The sequence below is a fragment of the Wyeomyia smithii genome, chromosome 2 (assembly GCF_029784165.1).
Source record: "Wyeomyia smithii strain HCP4-BCI-WySm-NY-G18 chromosome 2, ASM2978416v1, whole genome shotgun sequence".
NCBI classification, from domain to species: Eukaryota; Metazoa; Arthropoda; class Insecta; order Diptera; family Culicidae; genus Wyeomyia; species Wyeomyia smithii.
The window spans coordinates 74,348,734-74,363,233 of record NC_073695.1 but is presented as its reverse complement, the minus strand read 5'-3'; the positions used below and the strand labels follow the sequence as shown (position 1 = coordinate 74,363,233).

The 14,500-nt window shown below is 38.0% G+C and overlaps 1 protein-coding gene across 1 annotated transcript; it reads right to left on the bottom strand.

Moving 5' to 3' along the window:
* Window positions 1-12,956: 12,956 nt before the first annotated feature.
* LOC129723350 (uncharacterized) lies at window positions 12,957-13,990 on the bottom strand. The gene is made up of 2 exons (XM_055677527.1): window positions 13,287-13,990; window positions 12,957-13,227 (listed from the first exon to the last, which is right to left on the bottom strand). Exons 1-2 carry the CDS (start codon window positions 13,974-13,976, stop codon window positions 13,039-13,041), a joined length of 879 nt encoding a protein of 292 aa, XP_055533502.1. The 5' UTR covers window positions 13,977-13,990; the 3' UTR covers window positions 12,957-13,038.
* Between the last annotated feature and the right edge of the window lie 510 nt (window positions 13,991-14,500).

Genomic DNA, 14,500 nt, shown 5'->3' with positions numbered 1-14,500 from the left:
CCTTCGATCTGTTGTCCTCTGATGAAACCGATTCTGACGATTCACCAGCGGGAGCGTCTTACGCCAATCCTGGGGAGTCTAGAAAGAGGACAAATATTTCCTCTCCTAAACTTCCCAGAAAAGGTCCTAAGATTTCTCAAAGTGAAGTGAAAGTTACAAACAAACCAAACAGTGCTGCGGAAAAATCGAAGCAAACTCCTCCTGGGCTGGCAAATTTAAAGTCCCAGAAGGAGTTCCCAGCACTGCCAGGAACATCTAAAACCCCAGTTGCTCCTTTTACACTCCCAGTTGATGAAACAAACTCTGGATTAGTGAAATTTTCTGACATTGTGGACTGGATTTTTGAAACTTTCAATGTACCCGATCCAATTAAAATTTTTCTTACAGCATTCCTCCCAACAGTTAGATCATTTTTGAAGCAGTTGACTGCCCAATGGCCTCTCCTTGCAGCGATTGTATCCTTCGATGCCTAATTCAACTGCGTATATGAAGGATTCTATCTCTGTCTTACAGTGGAATTGTAGAAGTATTTTACCAAAAATTGATTCGTTTAAAGTTTTGATAAATAAAAACAAATGCGATGCATTTTCCCTTTGTGAAACTTGGCTTACTTCAAATATTGATCTCAACTTCCATGATTTTAATATTATTCGCCTTGATCGAGACACCCCATATGGAGGAGTACTTTTAGGGATTAAAAAGTGCTATTCTTTCTATCGTATTACCCTCCCCTCGATTCCAGGCATCGAAGTTGTCGCATGTCAAATGACAATGGGTTCCCCCTACAATGATAACCGCTCCTCTTTAATCTATAACCTTTGCGATGACTTCGACATGACTATTTTGAACAACGGTGAAATGACACGTATCCCGAAACCTCCAGCGCGCCCAAGCGCTTTGGATCTATCCTTATGTTCGACGTCGCTACGGTTGGATTGCACATGGAAGGTAATCCTCGATCCTCACGGTAGCGACCATCTGTCTATTCTTATTTCAATTACTAACGGGTCAACTCGCATGCGACCAATTGACATTCCGTATGACCTCACACGAAATGTCGATTGGAAGTTATACGAGGAAATGATTTCAAAAGCGGTCGAGTCGATTCAACATCATTCACCACTTGAAGAATACAACCTCCTCGCGGGCTTGATTCTCGACGCCGCGTTGCAAGCCCAAACGAAGAAATATCCCGGCGTAACGATCAAAGAACGGCCTCCCACTCCGTGGTGGGACCAAGAGTGCTCCGATGTCTACACGCAAAGATCCGACGCGTTTAAGGCCTACCAGACGGGAGGTATACCTGGCGACTATTTACGGTATTCGGAGCTTGATACCAAGCTTAAAAGCTTGGCTAAAGCAAAGAAACGTGGATATTGGCGTCGGTTCGTGAACGAGACGTCGAGGGAGACATCGATGAGCACTCTTTGGAACACAGCCCGAAGAATGCGGAATCGCGTAACGGTCAACGAAAGCGAGGAGTCTTCAAGTAGGTGGATATTTGATTTTGCCAGGAAAGTATGTCCGGACTCTGTTCCTGAGCAAAATATTGTTCGCGATGCGTCTCCGGGCCACGACGCGATAGAATCACCTTTTACGATGGCAGAATTTTCAGTTGCCCTCCTGTCCTGTAACAATAACGCGCCTGGATTAGATAGAATCAAATTCAACTTGTTGAAGAATCTACCCGGCAATGCCAAGAGGCGCTTGTTGAACTTGTTCAATAAGTTCCTGGAGCAAAACATTGTACCGCAGGATTGGAGGCAAGTGAAGGTGATCGCCATCCAAAAACCAGGGAAACCAGCTTCTAATCACAACTCTTATAGGCCGATTGCAATGCTATCCTGTATCCGGAAATTGATGGAAAAAAATGATACTCCGTCGTTTAGACCACTGGGTCGAATCAAATGGTCTACTATCAGAAACTCAATTTGGCTTCCGCCGTGCCAAAGGGACGAATGATTGTCTTGCGTTGCTTTCAACAGATATTCAGCTGGCGTATGCTCGTAAAGAACAAATGGCGTCTGCGTTCTTGGACATTAAGGGGGCTTTTGATTCCGTTTCTATTGACATTCTTTCGGGTAAACTTCACCGACAAGGATTTTCTCCAATTTTGAACAATTTTTTGCACAATTTGTTGTCCGAAAAGCACATGCATTTTACGCATGGCGATTTGGCAACTTTTCGCATTAGCTACATGGGTCTTCCCCAGGGCTCATGTTTAAGCCCCCTTCTTTACAACTTTTATGTAAATGACATCGACGAATGTCTGGCAAATTCATGCACGATAAGACAACTTGCAGACGACAGTGTAATCTCTGTTACAGGAGCCAAAGCTGCCGATTTGCAAGGACCATTGCAAGATACCTTGGACAATTTGTCTGCTTGGGCTTTACAGCTAGGTATCGAATTCTCTCCGGAGAAGACTGAGATAGTAGTTTTTTCTAGGAAGCATGAACCTGCTTAGCTTCAAACACAATTAATGGGTAAAACGATTTCTCAGGTTTTGGTACACAAATATCTTGGTGTCTGGTTCGACTCTAAAAGCACCTGGGGTTGTCACGTGAGGTATCTGATGAAAAAATGTCAACAAAGAGTGAATTTTCTTCGTACAATAACCGGACAATGGTGGGGAGCCCATCCAGGAGACCTTATAAGGCTTTACCAAACAACGATATTGTCTGTTATTGAATACGGGTGTTTCTGCTTCCGCTCCGCAGCAAACACACATTTGATCAAACTGGAGCGAATACAATATCGTTGTTTGCGTATCGCCTTAGGTTGCATGCAGTCGACCCATACGATGAGTTTGGAGGTTTTAGCTGGAGTACTACCATTGAAAAACCGCTTCTGGAGCCTGTCTTCTCGTATTCTAATCAAATGTGAGGTCTTGAACCGTCCCGTGATTGAAAATTTTGAAAGGTTAATCGAACTTAATTCTCAAACCCGTTTTATGACATTGTATTTCAATCACATGTCCCAAAATATTAACCCTTCTTCGAATATTCCAAATCGTGTCGACTTATCAAATACTTCTGATTCTACTGTGTTTTTCGATACATCCATGATAGAAGAAACTCGTGGAATCCCGGATCATTTACGCGTGCAGCAGATCCCTAAAATTTTTTCCAATAAATATCGAAACATCAACTGCGACAATATGTACTACACTGACGGATCACTTCTTGATGGGTCCACTGGCTTCGGTATCTTCAATAACAATTTAACCGTCTCCCATAAGCTCGATAATCCTGCTTCTGTTTACGTCGCAGAATTAGCTGCAATTCAGTACACCCTAGGGATTATCGAAAAAATGCCCACGGACCATTATTTCATCTTTACGGACAGTCTCAGTTCCATTGAGGCTCTCCGATCGATGAAAGATGTTAAGCACTCTCCGTATTTCCTGGGGAAAATACGGGAACATCTGAGTGCTTTATCCGAAAAATCTACTCAGATTACCTTAGCGTGGGTCCCTTCTCACTGCTCGATACCGGGTAATGAGAAAGCGGACTCTTTGGCTAAGGTGGGCGCAACAAACGGTGATATTTATGAAAGACCAATTGCCTTTAATGAATTTTTCGCACTTGTACGTCAGAATACGATCATCAGTTGGCAAAATGCTTGGACCAGAGGGGAATTGGGAAGGTGGTTACATTCCATAATCCCCAAAGTATCGACGAACCCGTGGTTCAAGGGGTTGGATGTAGGTCGGGATTTCATTTGCGTGATGTCCCGGCTTATGTCCAATCACTATAGATTTGACGCGCTCCTCCGTCGTGTTGGGCTCGGGGAAAGTGGTATCTGTGCCTGTGGTGAAGGTTATCACGACATAGAGCATGTGGTTTGGTCATGCCCTGTACACCGTGACGCCAGGTCTAAATTGATAGCTTCCCTGCAGGCCGAGGGTAGACAGCCGGCTGTTCCTGTTCGTGATGTCTTGGCGAGCCGTGACCTATCCTACATGTCCCTTATATACGTTTTCCTGAAATCCATCCATGCCCCAGTCTAGTCCCGTTCCCCTCCGTCTACACCCAACAAAACGACAAGAACACGTTTGAACCTTAAGCACAAAACCAGCAACCAGACCCCGCACAATAGAACCAGGACCCAAGGACTACGAGCCTCTGTCCCTACTCACGACATCGTGGCTCAGCAGAACGAATCCATACATGCCATTCGACGATTATCAGACGACCATTGAACAACAAAACACTGATTGGAAATCCCATGCTAGTTTTAAGTTAGACTTAATTTCAGCTCGTAGTCGGCAGCGAGGATAAAAAATTTGCTTTAGTTTTTAAGTCATCAGATATAATTGGCGCCGTTAAACATTAAATTGTATTTGTGCCGTGTCAAATAAATGTTATGTGAAGAAAAAAAAAAAAACTAATTTTCGGTTTCTGAACGTCATTATTCCCCTCCTAACTGGTCTTGAAATACGATGCTAACCTAACAAGGTCAATCGTCTTACATATGTTCGAGTCCAGGCTCGGGAGGGACTGTTTAGTTGTCAGTAGGATCGTAGCGCTAACCCCGCAATTGTTCTGTACACTAAAACAGTTGGCTGCGAATTCTGTGTATAATATAAGAAAACGGAAGGTCGAGTTCTGAATCGAAATGTAGCACCAAGGCTTTACTTTGCTTTACGTCGTCCTGGTTTCGGAAATACCACTATTGGGTTTTTTGACAGTTTATACAGTTTTCAGAAACATCCGCATTGAAATTAAAAAATATAACTTGCAATGTAACGAACATAATGTTCCGGTGTCTGGACTTCAGATATGACCAAAGGCCTGAAAATTATCGAAATAACTCAAAAGGTTTTCATAATGCACGAAAAATCTTAATTTACTTTCGAGATAAGGTCTTCAGACCCGGGAGCTCTATTATCAGCAACCATAGTATTTTTAACGGAATTGATGTAGTACTTTGATTTTGGATGATCTCTGCTTTTGACGTTCACTTTCAGTGATACGAATATTCGTTCTCTTTCGTAATAAAATTGTTTCTTGTTAAACAAAGTATGTGAAACTATGTAAATCAGTCAAGTTGAGCACGGGGTTTGCTCTGGACAGTACTTTTCCTTATGCAGTGTCAAAAGATGAACTTTGTCATTGGAAACTTAGTAGAAATTTTATACGTGGTATAGAGAGTTGGATGGTCGAGTTAACTTCATTTTCGGCATACCACATTGTTTTTACAAACACATTAAATCTAGAATTTAAACGATTTACGTTAGTTTTTTTTTTTGTCTATATTTTTGAGGCTTTCAGCCGGCGGCTGGTTCACCTCATAACGTAAGTGTTGTTGACAGCTGGAGAGAAATTACGAACATAACCTTTTCACTCAGTTTTATTAGAAATACGCCGCAAAATTCAACGTAGTATTGCGATTTCCACATCCGCTTAGGCCATTCGTTTAACTCGCGAGAAATACTCGAGACTCGTTGAAAAATCGATGTAACTCTTGATAGCGATTATCAACATTACAGAACAATGTTTGGACAAATTGTAGAGATAAAGTATCTCTAACAAGTGTTTCATATATGACTTGCTCGAATTCCGCCTCCTTGACAAAATACAGCCCAATGAGCATTCAAAGAGCAGAATAGTGAAACCAAGCATGGCGATAACATTGCATTCATACTTTCTCAGCTGTGACTGCGCAATTGGGTTTCGTTTCTGTTACATGCGGAAATATCGATACCTTCATCAATATCGCTCATCCATATGATTTTGACTTTGGGATTTTTCGGGTAAAAATAGAGTGATCGGTAAGTTTTGTCACTATTTTCAAATTTTATAGCAGATGTTCTAGAATTATAAAACATTTGTGAATGTTCTAGGTGAAGAAATGATTATGAAACGTTTGTCACAGAAGACTAAACATCCTTGAAAGGGGAAATAGTACTTCGTTATTAATACGAAAAACAGGCAAAACTACTAAAATTCCAGAATCTTTCAGGCAAACCTTCAGCGAGTTTGCTACGCACGATATGTACCTATTGTGGAGAAAGAATTTTGTAGAGGGCCAGAATAATCAGAATCAGGTTTTGTTTAAAATATCATATGTCAGTATGTCAATGTTGTCAAATTATTTTTTTAATTCGTTTTACTGAATACTTCACTGCCGTTTTTTACATTGCGATGTTAGTATCCTCAAACGCCTGTGGATAAGCATGATGTACTGTTTTGCACAAGATTCACCGCGTCTTGGATGTCCAAACTCACGAGCTTGGCGCACCGCTGAATTCGGAAATAAACCAGCTGAGCTTGCTGATAACGGACGGAGTCAACTGCATACCCCCAATAGGCGATTCAAAATTTACCGTGCAAAAAATGTTTTTGCTTCGTAATTATTCACGCGCCTTTTATAAAGTGTTGTAAAAGAAATTTTATGATTCAAACTCGCCAAATTATAAACAATGTTTTGGGAAACGATAGTTCAGAAAACCTTGATCAGTGGATATGCAGTGTTAATGGTGCGAAATATGAAATAACAAAACCATATTTCCAACAATAATCATTTATCATTCATTTATATTGAAGATGGCTGTTTACTGTGTGGTAATTTTAGCAAATATATGCTTTAACATGATGTTGCTATACATTTTCATCACTAGATTGCTTTCGTAAGAAGAAAACATTTGTTAAACAATAATATGCAACATCATGTGACATTATCGTTATTTAAAAGCATTATGAAATATGCAGTTGGAAATAGATTGCAGAAAACTGTTGAGCAATTTCTAGTGTTCAGTTACGAGAATGATACCCGTAAATAACAAAATGTTGCTCAAGACTTTTAAATTTCTTTAGAGTAACCGGAAAAGTTTCTCGCACCGTTAAAAAAGTTTTAAAACAACAAATATTGAGTAGTCTCATTTGAAAACATGTTGCAAGTGCTGCTTGGGATGTAATTCAAGTGTTCCAAATCAAGGAGGACGCTTCAAAATCATTTTCAGAATTTTATTCTGAATCCTTTGAAGCGTTTTCTTCCTTGTTAAACAACAACTTGATCAGATCGGTACAGCATAAAGCATTGCTGGTCTAAAAATTTGTTTGTAAATCAAAAGTTTGTTCTTTGAACAAAGTTTGGAATTTCTATTGATGAGAGGATATAAACATCTCGTGTATTTGATACACTTTGCTTGTATACTTTCACTTTGAAAATAAGTTTTCTGTGATGAACGATATTTTGTGGATTCGTAAGACACCTGGATAACACTGGTAAACTCCGATTTTGCTCTAGAGCTCAAACTGAACACAAAGAAAGATTATAGCTTTTTAACTATTCCTGTTAATTTTGGTGCTTCTAGCTTAGATAACTCGGAGACTTAGGTGACTTTCCCGTAAGCCAGCGAGCAATTACTCTGCAGTCTTCAGAAGCATTTACCAGGGGCAATTCACAGGAATGGTTAGAAAGCTACAATCTTTTAGGGCAACTTTTTTCGCTTTTGTCGACCAGTTTAACCGTTTCCGTTATTGGAATTGTTGGTATTGATCAAAATTCAAAAGTTTGATTCTCATTTCCTTCGACTGAAAGAAAGGTCCCACTGATTATGCCATTCCTTACTCTATTTATATCAAATATTTGGTACCCACTTTCATTATTTTTGGTAAGGAGAGTTTTTCTAGCAGTAGTAACAGTTTTTTTTGTCCGCTGTCATAAATATAACTCATAATTACACGGGTTTTTGGCCTCTTTTTCAAGAAAATTCAGTATTTCAGCGGTAATTTATTTCTGAATGTTACCCAATTTGCTCGACTGTTTTATTTTTCCTGTTTTCCACTTATATTCGCAGTTGGAATTTAGTCTGCTTTTCATAGAAATTTTTTTTTCGAGGTAATACCAGAATGCGCACTGTTTTTCTCGCACAGTTGTAAAAAGCGACTTTAGTAGAGAACAAAGGACAACAACATTTTGCAGAAAAAAAATCAACTCTCGAATTTCTATTTAAAAAAAAAAAAAATTATAGTCCACAAATTTGCACGACGATCATGTTATAACATTCCAAGTTTACCAAGAATATGCTCATGTAGAACTCTCACCGTACTCGAAAACCCCTATGCACAAATTTTCGTTATAACACAGCAGTTCAAAAAGTTCAAAAAGTTCAACAGTTCAAAAATTTAGAATTAAGTTGCGCCTTCACTTCAGTCAAGCTGCTGGAATACAACAAAATCAATATCACATCATCTTTGTATTCTACTCACTAATCTCTATAAATCTGTTCAAACATTTTTAAAGTATTTGATCACTATTTATAGTGAGTTTACTGACGCCCGTCTAAAGGTGGGCTTGGGCACTAAAAGCTCAAGTTAGTGAGTGTTTAAAAAGAACGAATTCAGTGACCATCTTTTCACTGAATACATCCTTTCATCCTCGTTGTCCACGCTGATGAAACTGATAAAAATTCACTAAATTTATTTAATTACCATTTTATTTTTCATTTCCTAATCATTTTATTTTTCATTTAAACCACCTTTACATTGTATCGAGGTTCTCCGATCGGGCTGAAACTTTCAGGGTTTGTTTTCTATATGATAGCACAATATTTTGCATAATTCCAGATTTTTCAAAAGAGGTAAGTGAGGTAAAAAAGTCCGCCAAAAATTGGTTTCTTCTGCTGAAAACTAACAATTACTATATCTCAGAGTAAACCCAATCGATTTTCCTGAAAATTGGCACGTTTATTCCACCCTCTCAAGGGTACAAAATGGCGGTTTTTGGAAGTGGCTGATGTAACATGATAAGGAATTCGCATTTTACTGAAAAAATGGTGATTTTCACAGCTACCTTTCTCTCACTACCGGATCTAGGTTCAAAATCCAAATAATACGTTTTTTAGCGCAACTTAAGAGCTTTCATTTGATATATAACACATTCCTAACTCTTCTACGCCAAGACATCAAAATTTCAAACTGCATATTTGACCCAGAAAGAGGATAAATTGAACTTCACGGAAAACGTTTGTTTCATTTGAATTTACATGCAAAACTTGACTAAATGAGTGAATTAAAGCACTCATAAAAGATTAATAAAATCATAGTTTTGACACTATTTTTAAAAATAGCATATTTTTGATACTATTTTGAAGCTATGGGCATGTGATACATCAGAAAGTAAAGGGTTTTTATGGACGTTTTCATAGCCTAAACGCAGTTGTTGCTGCTATTTTGTAGATTCAACTGGTAGGTCATTGAAAAACAGGTCTTTTATTATGGTGTCGCGTTACAAAAATAGTAGTTTTTTTCGTATTGTGCAAATGTTACATACTGTAGAAAAGTAGTATTCAGGATTTTCTTAGTACTCAATGAGACCTTTCTTAGCATATGCTGGTATGTGAAATTAGTGCATTCTACTCAAAGTTACAATAGGTTCAAATTTATGGTGTCGCGTTACAAAAATTTTATGTGTTTTTATAAAGTTACCAAAAACGAGTTTTTGAGCTCTTGTCAGTGTGTATTGATAACACAACATGGAATAATGATGAATAATAGTCATCTGCATCAAATTATATCCACCTTGAAGTGAGGAGTTTGCTTTTCACTGGAATTAGATCATTACATATTCAATGCCAATGGAAACCCATGGGAAATTACTGGAATGGTTTTCAGATAACATTAAAAATGTAAAAATATCTTTGTGCTTGGAAATTAAAATAAATTATGGGAAAGCAATTAAATTATAATTTTAAAGATAGTGTAAAACAGTGTATTTGACTATTTTAATCTCAAATAGACCTATGCTGTTTCTTAAGCCATTCATTCAATTGCTAGGTTTAGTGTCTAGTTTCCTTTGCTTTAAGGCGTAAATAATGCTTTACGAAAAACACATCAACAATAATCATTGCCACATGACAGAGAATAAAACACAAACCTCACGTACACTACATATACTCTGGCAATGTTTTTACTTCTAGTCAAAAATTGAAAACGTATTATACCCAAACGATATACCTAAATATCAAACGATGGAAATTCGTTGTTCTTCAATGCTTAAACCTCCGAAACACGAAAACAACCAGGCCAATTACACTTCACTTCGTTCCTTGGGAAGTTGCTGAATAATACCTTTTCAACACACGGTGGCGAACTAGCTTGTGGCTGACAGCCACCTTAATAAAGCAATAAAAAAAAGCTATTCAACATTTATTCAAACTCATCAAACTCTAGGTATACACTGGGGTCTTTTTTACGCGGTTGGTTGTACCGCGTTGAAAAAACCGCGTAATTTAAAAAATTCTCGTAAAAAAACTCCATTCAATGATAAGATCCCATTGAAAATAATGGCACGTAAGTAAATATAAACTTGAAAAATGATATAAAAATGGTAACGAAACAAACAAAATGAGTTTTAAGTGCTTCTATAATGAAAATTCGTTGAAGAACATGACAATAACTTTTTTATAATAATTTTGCTACATGTTTAAGCTTTCGTTTCTTGAACAGAATCGCAACGACCCTGACTCGTATCGTCGTATTTTTGTTCCTTCTTCCCGAATTAACGGAAATTGCCTATTTTTTGATAATAATAGCAAATATATTAAAAATATGCATTATTTAGATTAATAAAACAGAATATCTTATTGTCATGAACCATAAGATTGATTTTTACTTTATTGGATTTACTTATACTAAACTTATTCAATACCGCGTAAAAATAATCTTCCAAATCGCGTAAAAATAATCCGCGTTATTTCAAGAAACCGCGTAAAAATAATCCGCGTTATTGTAAAAAATCGCGCAAAAAAAGTCGCGTATAAAAAAAACGCATAAAAATAACCCGCGTAAAAAAGACCCCAGTGTATTATAAATTAACAGTATTCCTACCAAACTCACTCAATACCAAATGGTTACGACACTACCTAATAATCCAAATAAAGCAACAACAAACCCCAAAAAAAACGGATTTATTCGTGTTTTTCACATATCTTTTCTTACTTCAAGTACATTTTGATATTATTTTTCTTGGAAACTTCAACAAATTTGCAATTTGAGTGCAATTTTGAGTAAAATTGCAGCAGAAAAATCCAAACGAGACGAGTTGCTCGCCGAGGTTCAGTGAAAGGGCCCCATGTTTCATAAAGATACAGCTATTTTTGTTTGCCAGTCGAAAAGTGGAGGGTGCGGAGTGATAGCTTTGCATAAACTGCCGTTCCAAGTTGTCCCATGTTTTACACAAACCTTATGCACGCTGGGACAACTATGCTTGGAACGGCAGTAAACTACTTGTTTCCCCTTGACTTAAAGGAAAACTGTTTAAAAAAAGGTTAAAATCTGAATGAATCTTTTTTATGAAGGAAACCATTCTCAGTTCGATTAGTGGTTAGATAATATAAATCTGAAACGCCCCCATCGTCGTAACTTTGAACTAAATGTAAATGTCATAGCATAAACTTATTGGTATTAACCTAAACAACAACTTTGTCGAAGATAGTATGACTAAAAACTAATCATGATGCCCACATTTACAAAGCTCGCATTTTCGTAACGCGACACCATTTGCAGGAGACTGTTTCGCGAAACGCGACACCATTGACACACCAAAATGTTTTTGGGAACGTTTCGCCGAAAATTCAGTGTTTTCTATGTTGTAATATGTCATTTTGTTGGATTTTGTCTCCGGAACAAATGTCTAAAAGAAACTAGGGTTCAAGAACTTACAGCAGAGCAGATATCTGAACGTATGCCATCGAAGGTTGAAAAACCGAAATTCAGCGATGGTGTCGCGTTACAAAATGTATCGGGTTGAAGTGCATGATACAACTATCTTAATTGCTAAACCAACCCGTAATAAGAAAATACATTTAGTTGGCATTATTTACGACCTGTTTAATCATATGCTTTTTAAGCTAGTTTCTAATATTCAGCCTAAAATGTACAGCAAAGCCGGTTCCTCATTGTGTCGCGTTACGCTAGAATGTGTCATATACAAAAAAATGCACCGTTATAAGATGCGTGAAAAAATCTAACTTTTCTATAACACGATTTTGAACAACGTTTTAAACCCATTGTGCGAGAAGTAAAACTCCGTTAAATTCGATTTCATTCAATTGGGCTGTAAATTTCAGCTTATATTTTTTGATGCAATAATGCAATAGTTTGCGCAATTTGAAGTTTTTGAAAAAGGGGCTAGTGGAGTAAATAGGCCCTCTAAAATTATGTGTTCAAAAACTGGTCACATTGTAAAATAATTACTCTCGGCTGTGTGATAGTGTTTCATTTTTTATCATATATCTCTGTTCACGACCGATACCTCACTGCACTACATTGAAATCCCTCCTGAAATACATGGGTCGTTGGGGAATTAATTCTGCATAGCGATAACATGAGATACCGTCAGCCGGGGTGAGATTGTGCCAGTGGGGATGAGATTGAGCCATCTCACCCCGAAACTTGTCAGCCATCTCTTCGGGGTCCGAAGACTTGTTTTTCTTGGGTAAGTATTTGAGAAAGCTTATTCAAGAAGCATTGGAGTTGTGCTCACCATGGGATGGCTGAGAAACGATGGGTTTGTATGGCATAATCTCACCCCGGCTTACGGTAATTACTTTCATAGCTACTACTGCGCAATTGGGTATCATTGCCGTTATTTGCAAAGTTTCGATATCATTACCAAGCGTGGGATTTTTGGGTAAAAAAGGACTGATTTGTCATTAGGATTGTCAAACTTTACATCAGATATTCTAAAAGTATAGGACGTTTTGTAGACCTTCTAAGTAAGAAAATGATTATGAGACGATTTTCATAGAAGACTAAACATCTGTGAAAGGGACAACAGTTCACCGTTATTGTTACAAAACACAGGAAAAACTACTAGAATTCTCGAATCTTTCGTCAAGCCTATAGCGAGTTTGTAACGCACGATATGTAACGTGGAGTAAGAAATTTGTTGAGCGCAAGAATAAGGACTAGAATCAGGTTTTGTTTGAATTATGTGTCGGTATGTCGATATTGTCAAAGCATTTTTTGATTTTATTTTATTGAATACTTCACTGCCGTTATTTAGATGTTTCACATGGTAGCATCCTCAAACACCCGTGGATAAGCATGATGTAAAACTGTTCTGCACGCGGGCTACCGCGTCCTGGATGTCCAAACTTACAAGTTTTGCGCACCGTTGAATTCGGAAATAAACCAGGTAGTTTTGCTGATAACGGACGGAGTCAACTGCACTCCCCCAAGAGGTAATTTGCGAACGGCTTAGATTATTCAAGAACTGTAAAAAATAGAATATATTGGTTGTGGAAATGATAATGGGTGAAAATGTTTCCATACCGTCGTCAAGCACTGAAGAGATGGTGGCTGTGATGAAGCTAAGGATGCGGCTGTTGGTATATTGCAAATGTTTAGCAAATTCAGGTAGGTTTGCACCGTGGCCATAGTGCTGTTGATTTGACCAGTGACGTTAATTCCAATGTTGGCGATGCGTGTATTTTCTGCTGTTACACAGCCCACGTAACGACTCAGTAAGATCGGGCTGGCGGTTAGATTAGCACCATATTTCTTATAGCAGCTGGCAGCAAAATCATTGGTGCAAGTTATTTGCGAACTCATGTTGGCAGCAGCCGTAAGAAGCAAACTTCCGGTATCGTTAATTTGCTGTGAAATTTGAGGTGCATAACTGCTGAACAACGAAGTGTCACTCGCGAAAAGCGTGGGTTGCGAAGTGTTTAATGTAAAAGTAAGACTAGAAATAACACTAGTTAGTGAGGTAAAATCAATGGGGTAGGTTTTGAAGCGGTTATAAATAGCTGTTAAATTGTTTATGGACGTGTTGCCCCAATTGTTCCAAGCTTTGATAGTATTTTTATCCGCAGCGGTGATCGTGGCATTTATCGTTGTAAGCGAAGTGGTAAAATTTGTTAACTGAAGCGTTAAGTTGCCATTGATCGTGTCGGTTAGTGAATCGGCGTGGATTCCGCCCACGAGGCACAGAGCGCCAATTAGTGCCAGCAAGTAGTTCATCTTACTGATACAGCACAACGATTGATAGCATCAAACGGGAATCGATTCGCTTTTATAACCCCAAACTCCGCAAAATAGGACGCATTGTTCACGGGATTTCGCAAATGTGATACCGAAACGGCAGTATACAGTAGTGACAATGTTGTCTTTGTTTGAAAAACTTAAGCAATAATTGGTAGCTTACTATTTCGACTTTCAATGCATTTGCGAGTCGAAAGGAGAAAAACAAAGAGTGACCAGTGGACTTTCATTTTCATGATAACTCGCTAAATATTTGATTATGATAGTAATAATAATGTTATTTTTAGGTTATTTGTCTAAGTTTTAACTCTTATGTACAAATCTTACCAAGCTGTGGGATAATGAAAAAAAAAAACAATTGCCTAATTTTCCCTTTGGTCCAAAAATTTCCCCAGTTGATAATCATATTCTGACGTATTAATGAGAAAAATTCGATGAAAGTGATTGGACTTTCATATATTTTACCGTTCGTTATTGAAGTGTGAAGAACCCATACTAAGGTT

Bases quoted from the DNA above. Each gene is read 5' to 3' on its own strand.
- LOC129723350 (XM_055677527.1), bottom strand. From the start codon at position 13,976: ATGAACTACTTGCTGGCACTAATTGGCGCTCTGTGCCTCGTGGGCGGA. The intron at 13,228-13,286 runs GTATGGAAACAT...TATTTTTTACAG, and splicing joins CTCTTCAGTGCTTGACGACG to TTCTTGAATAATCTAAGCCG.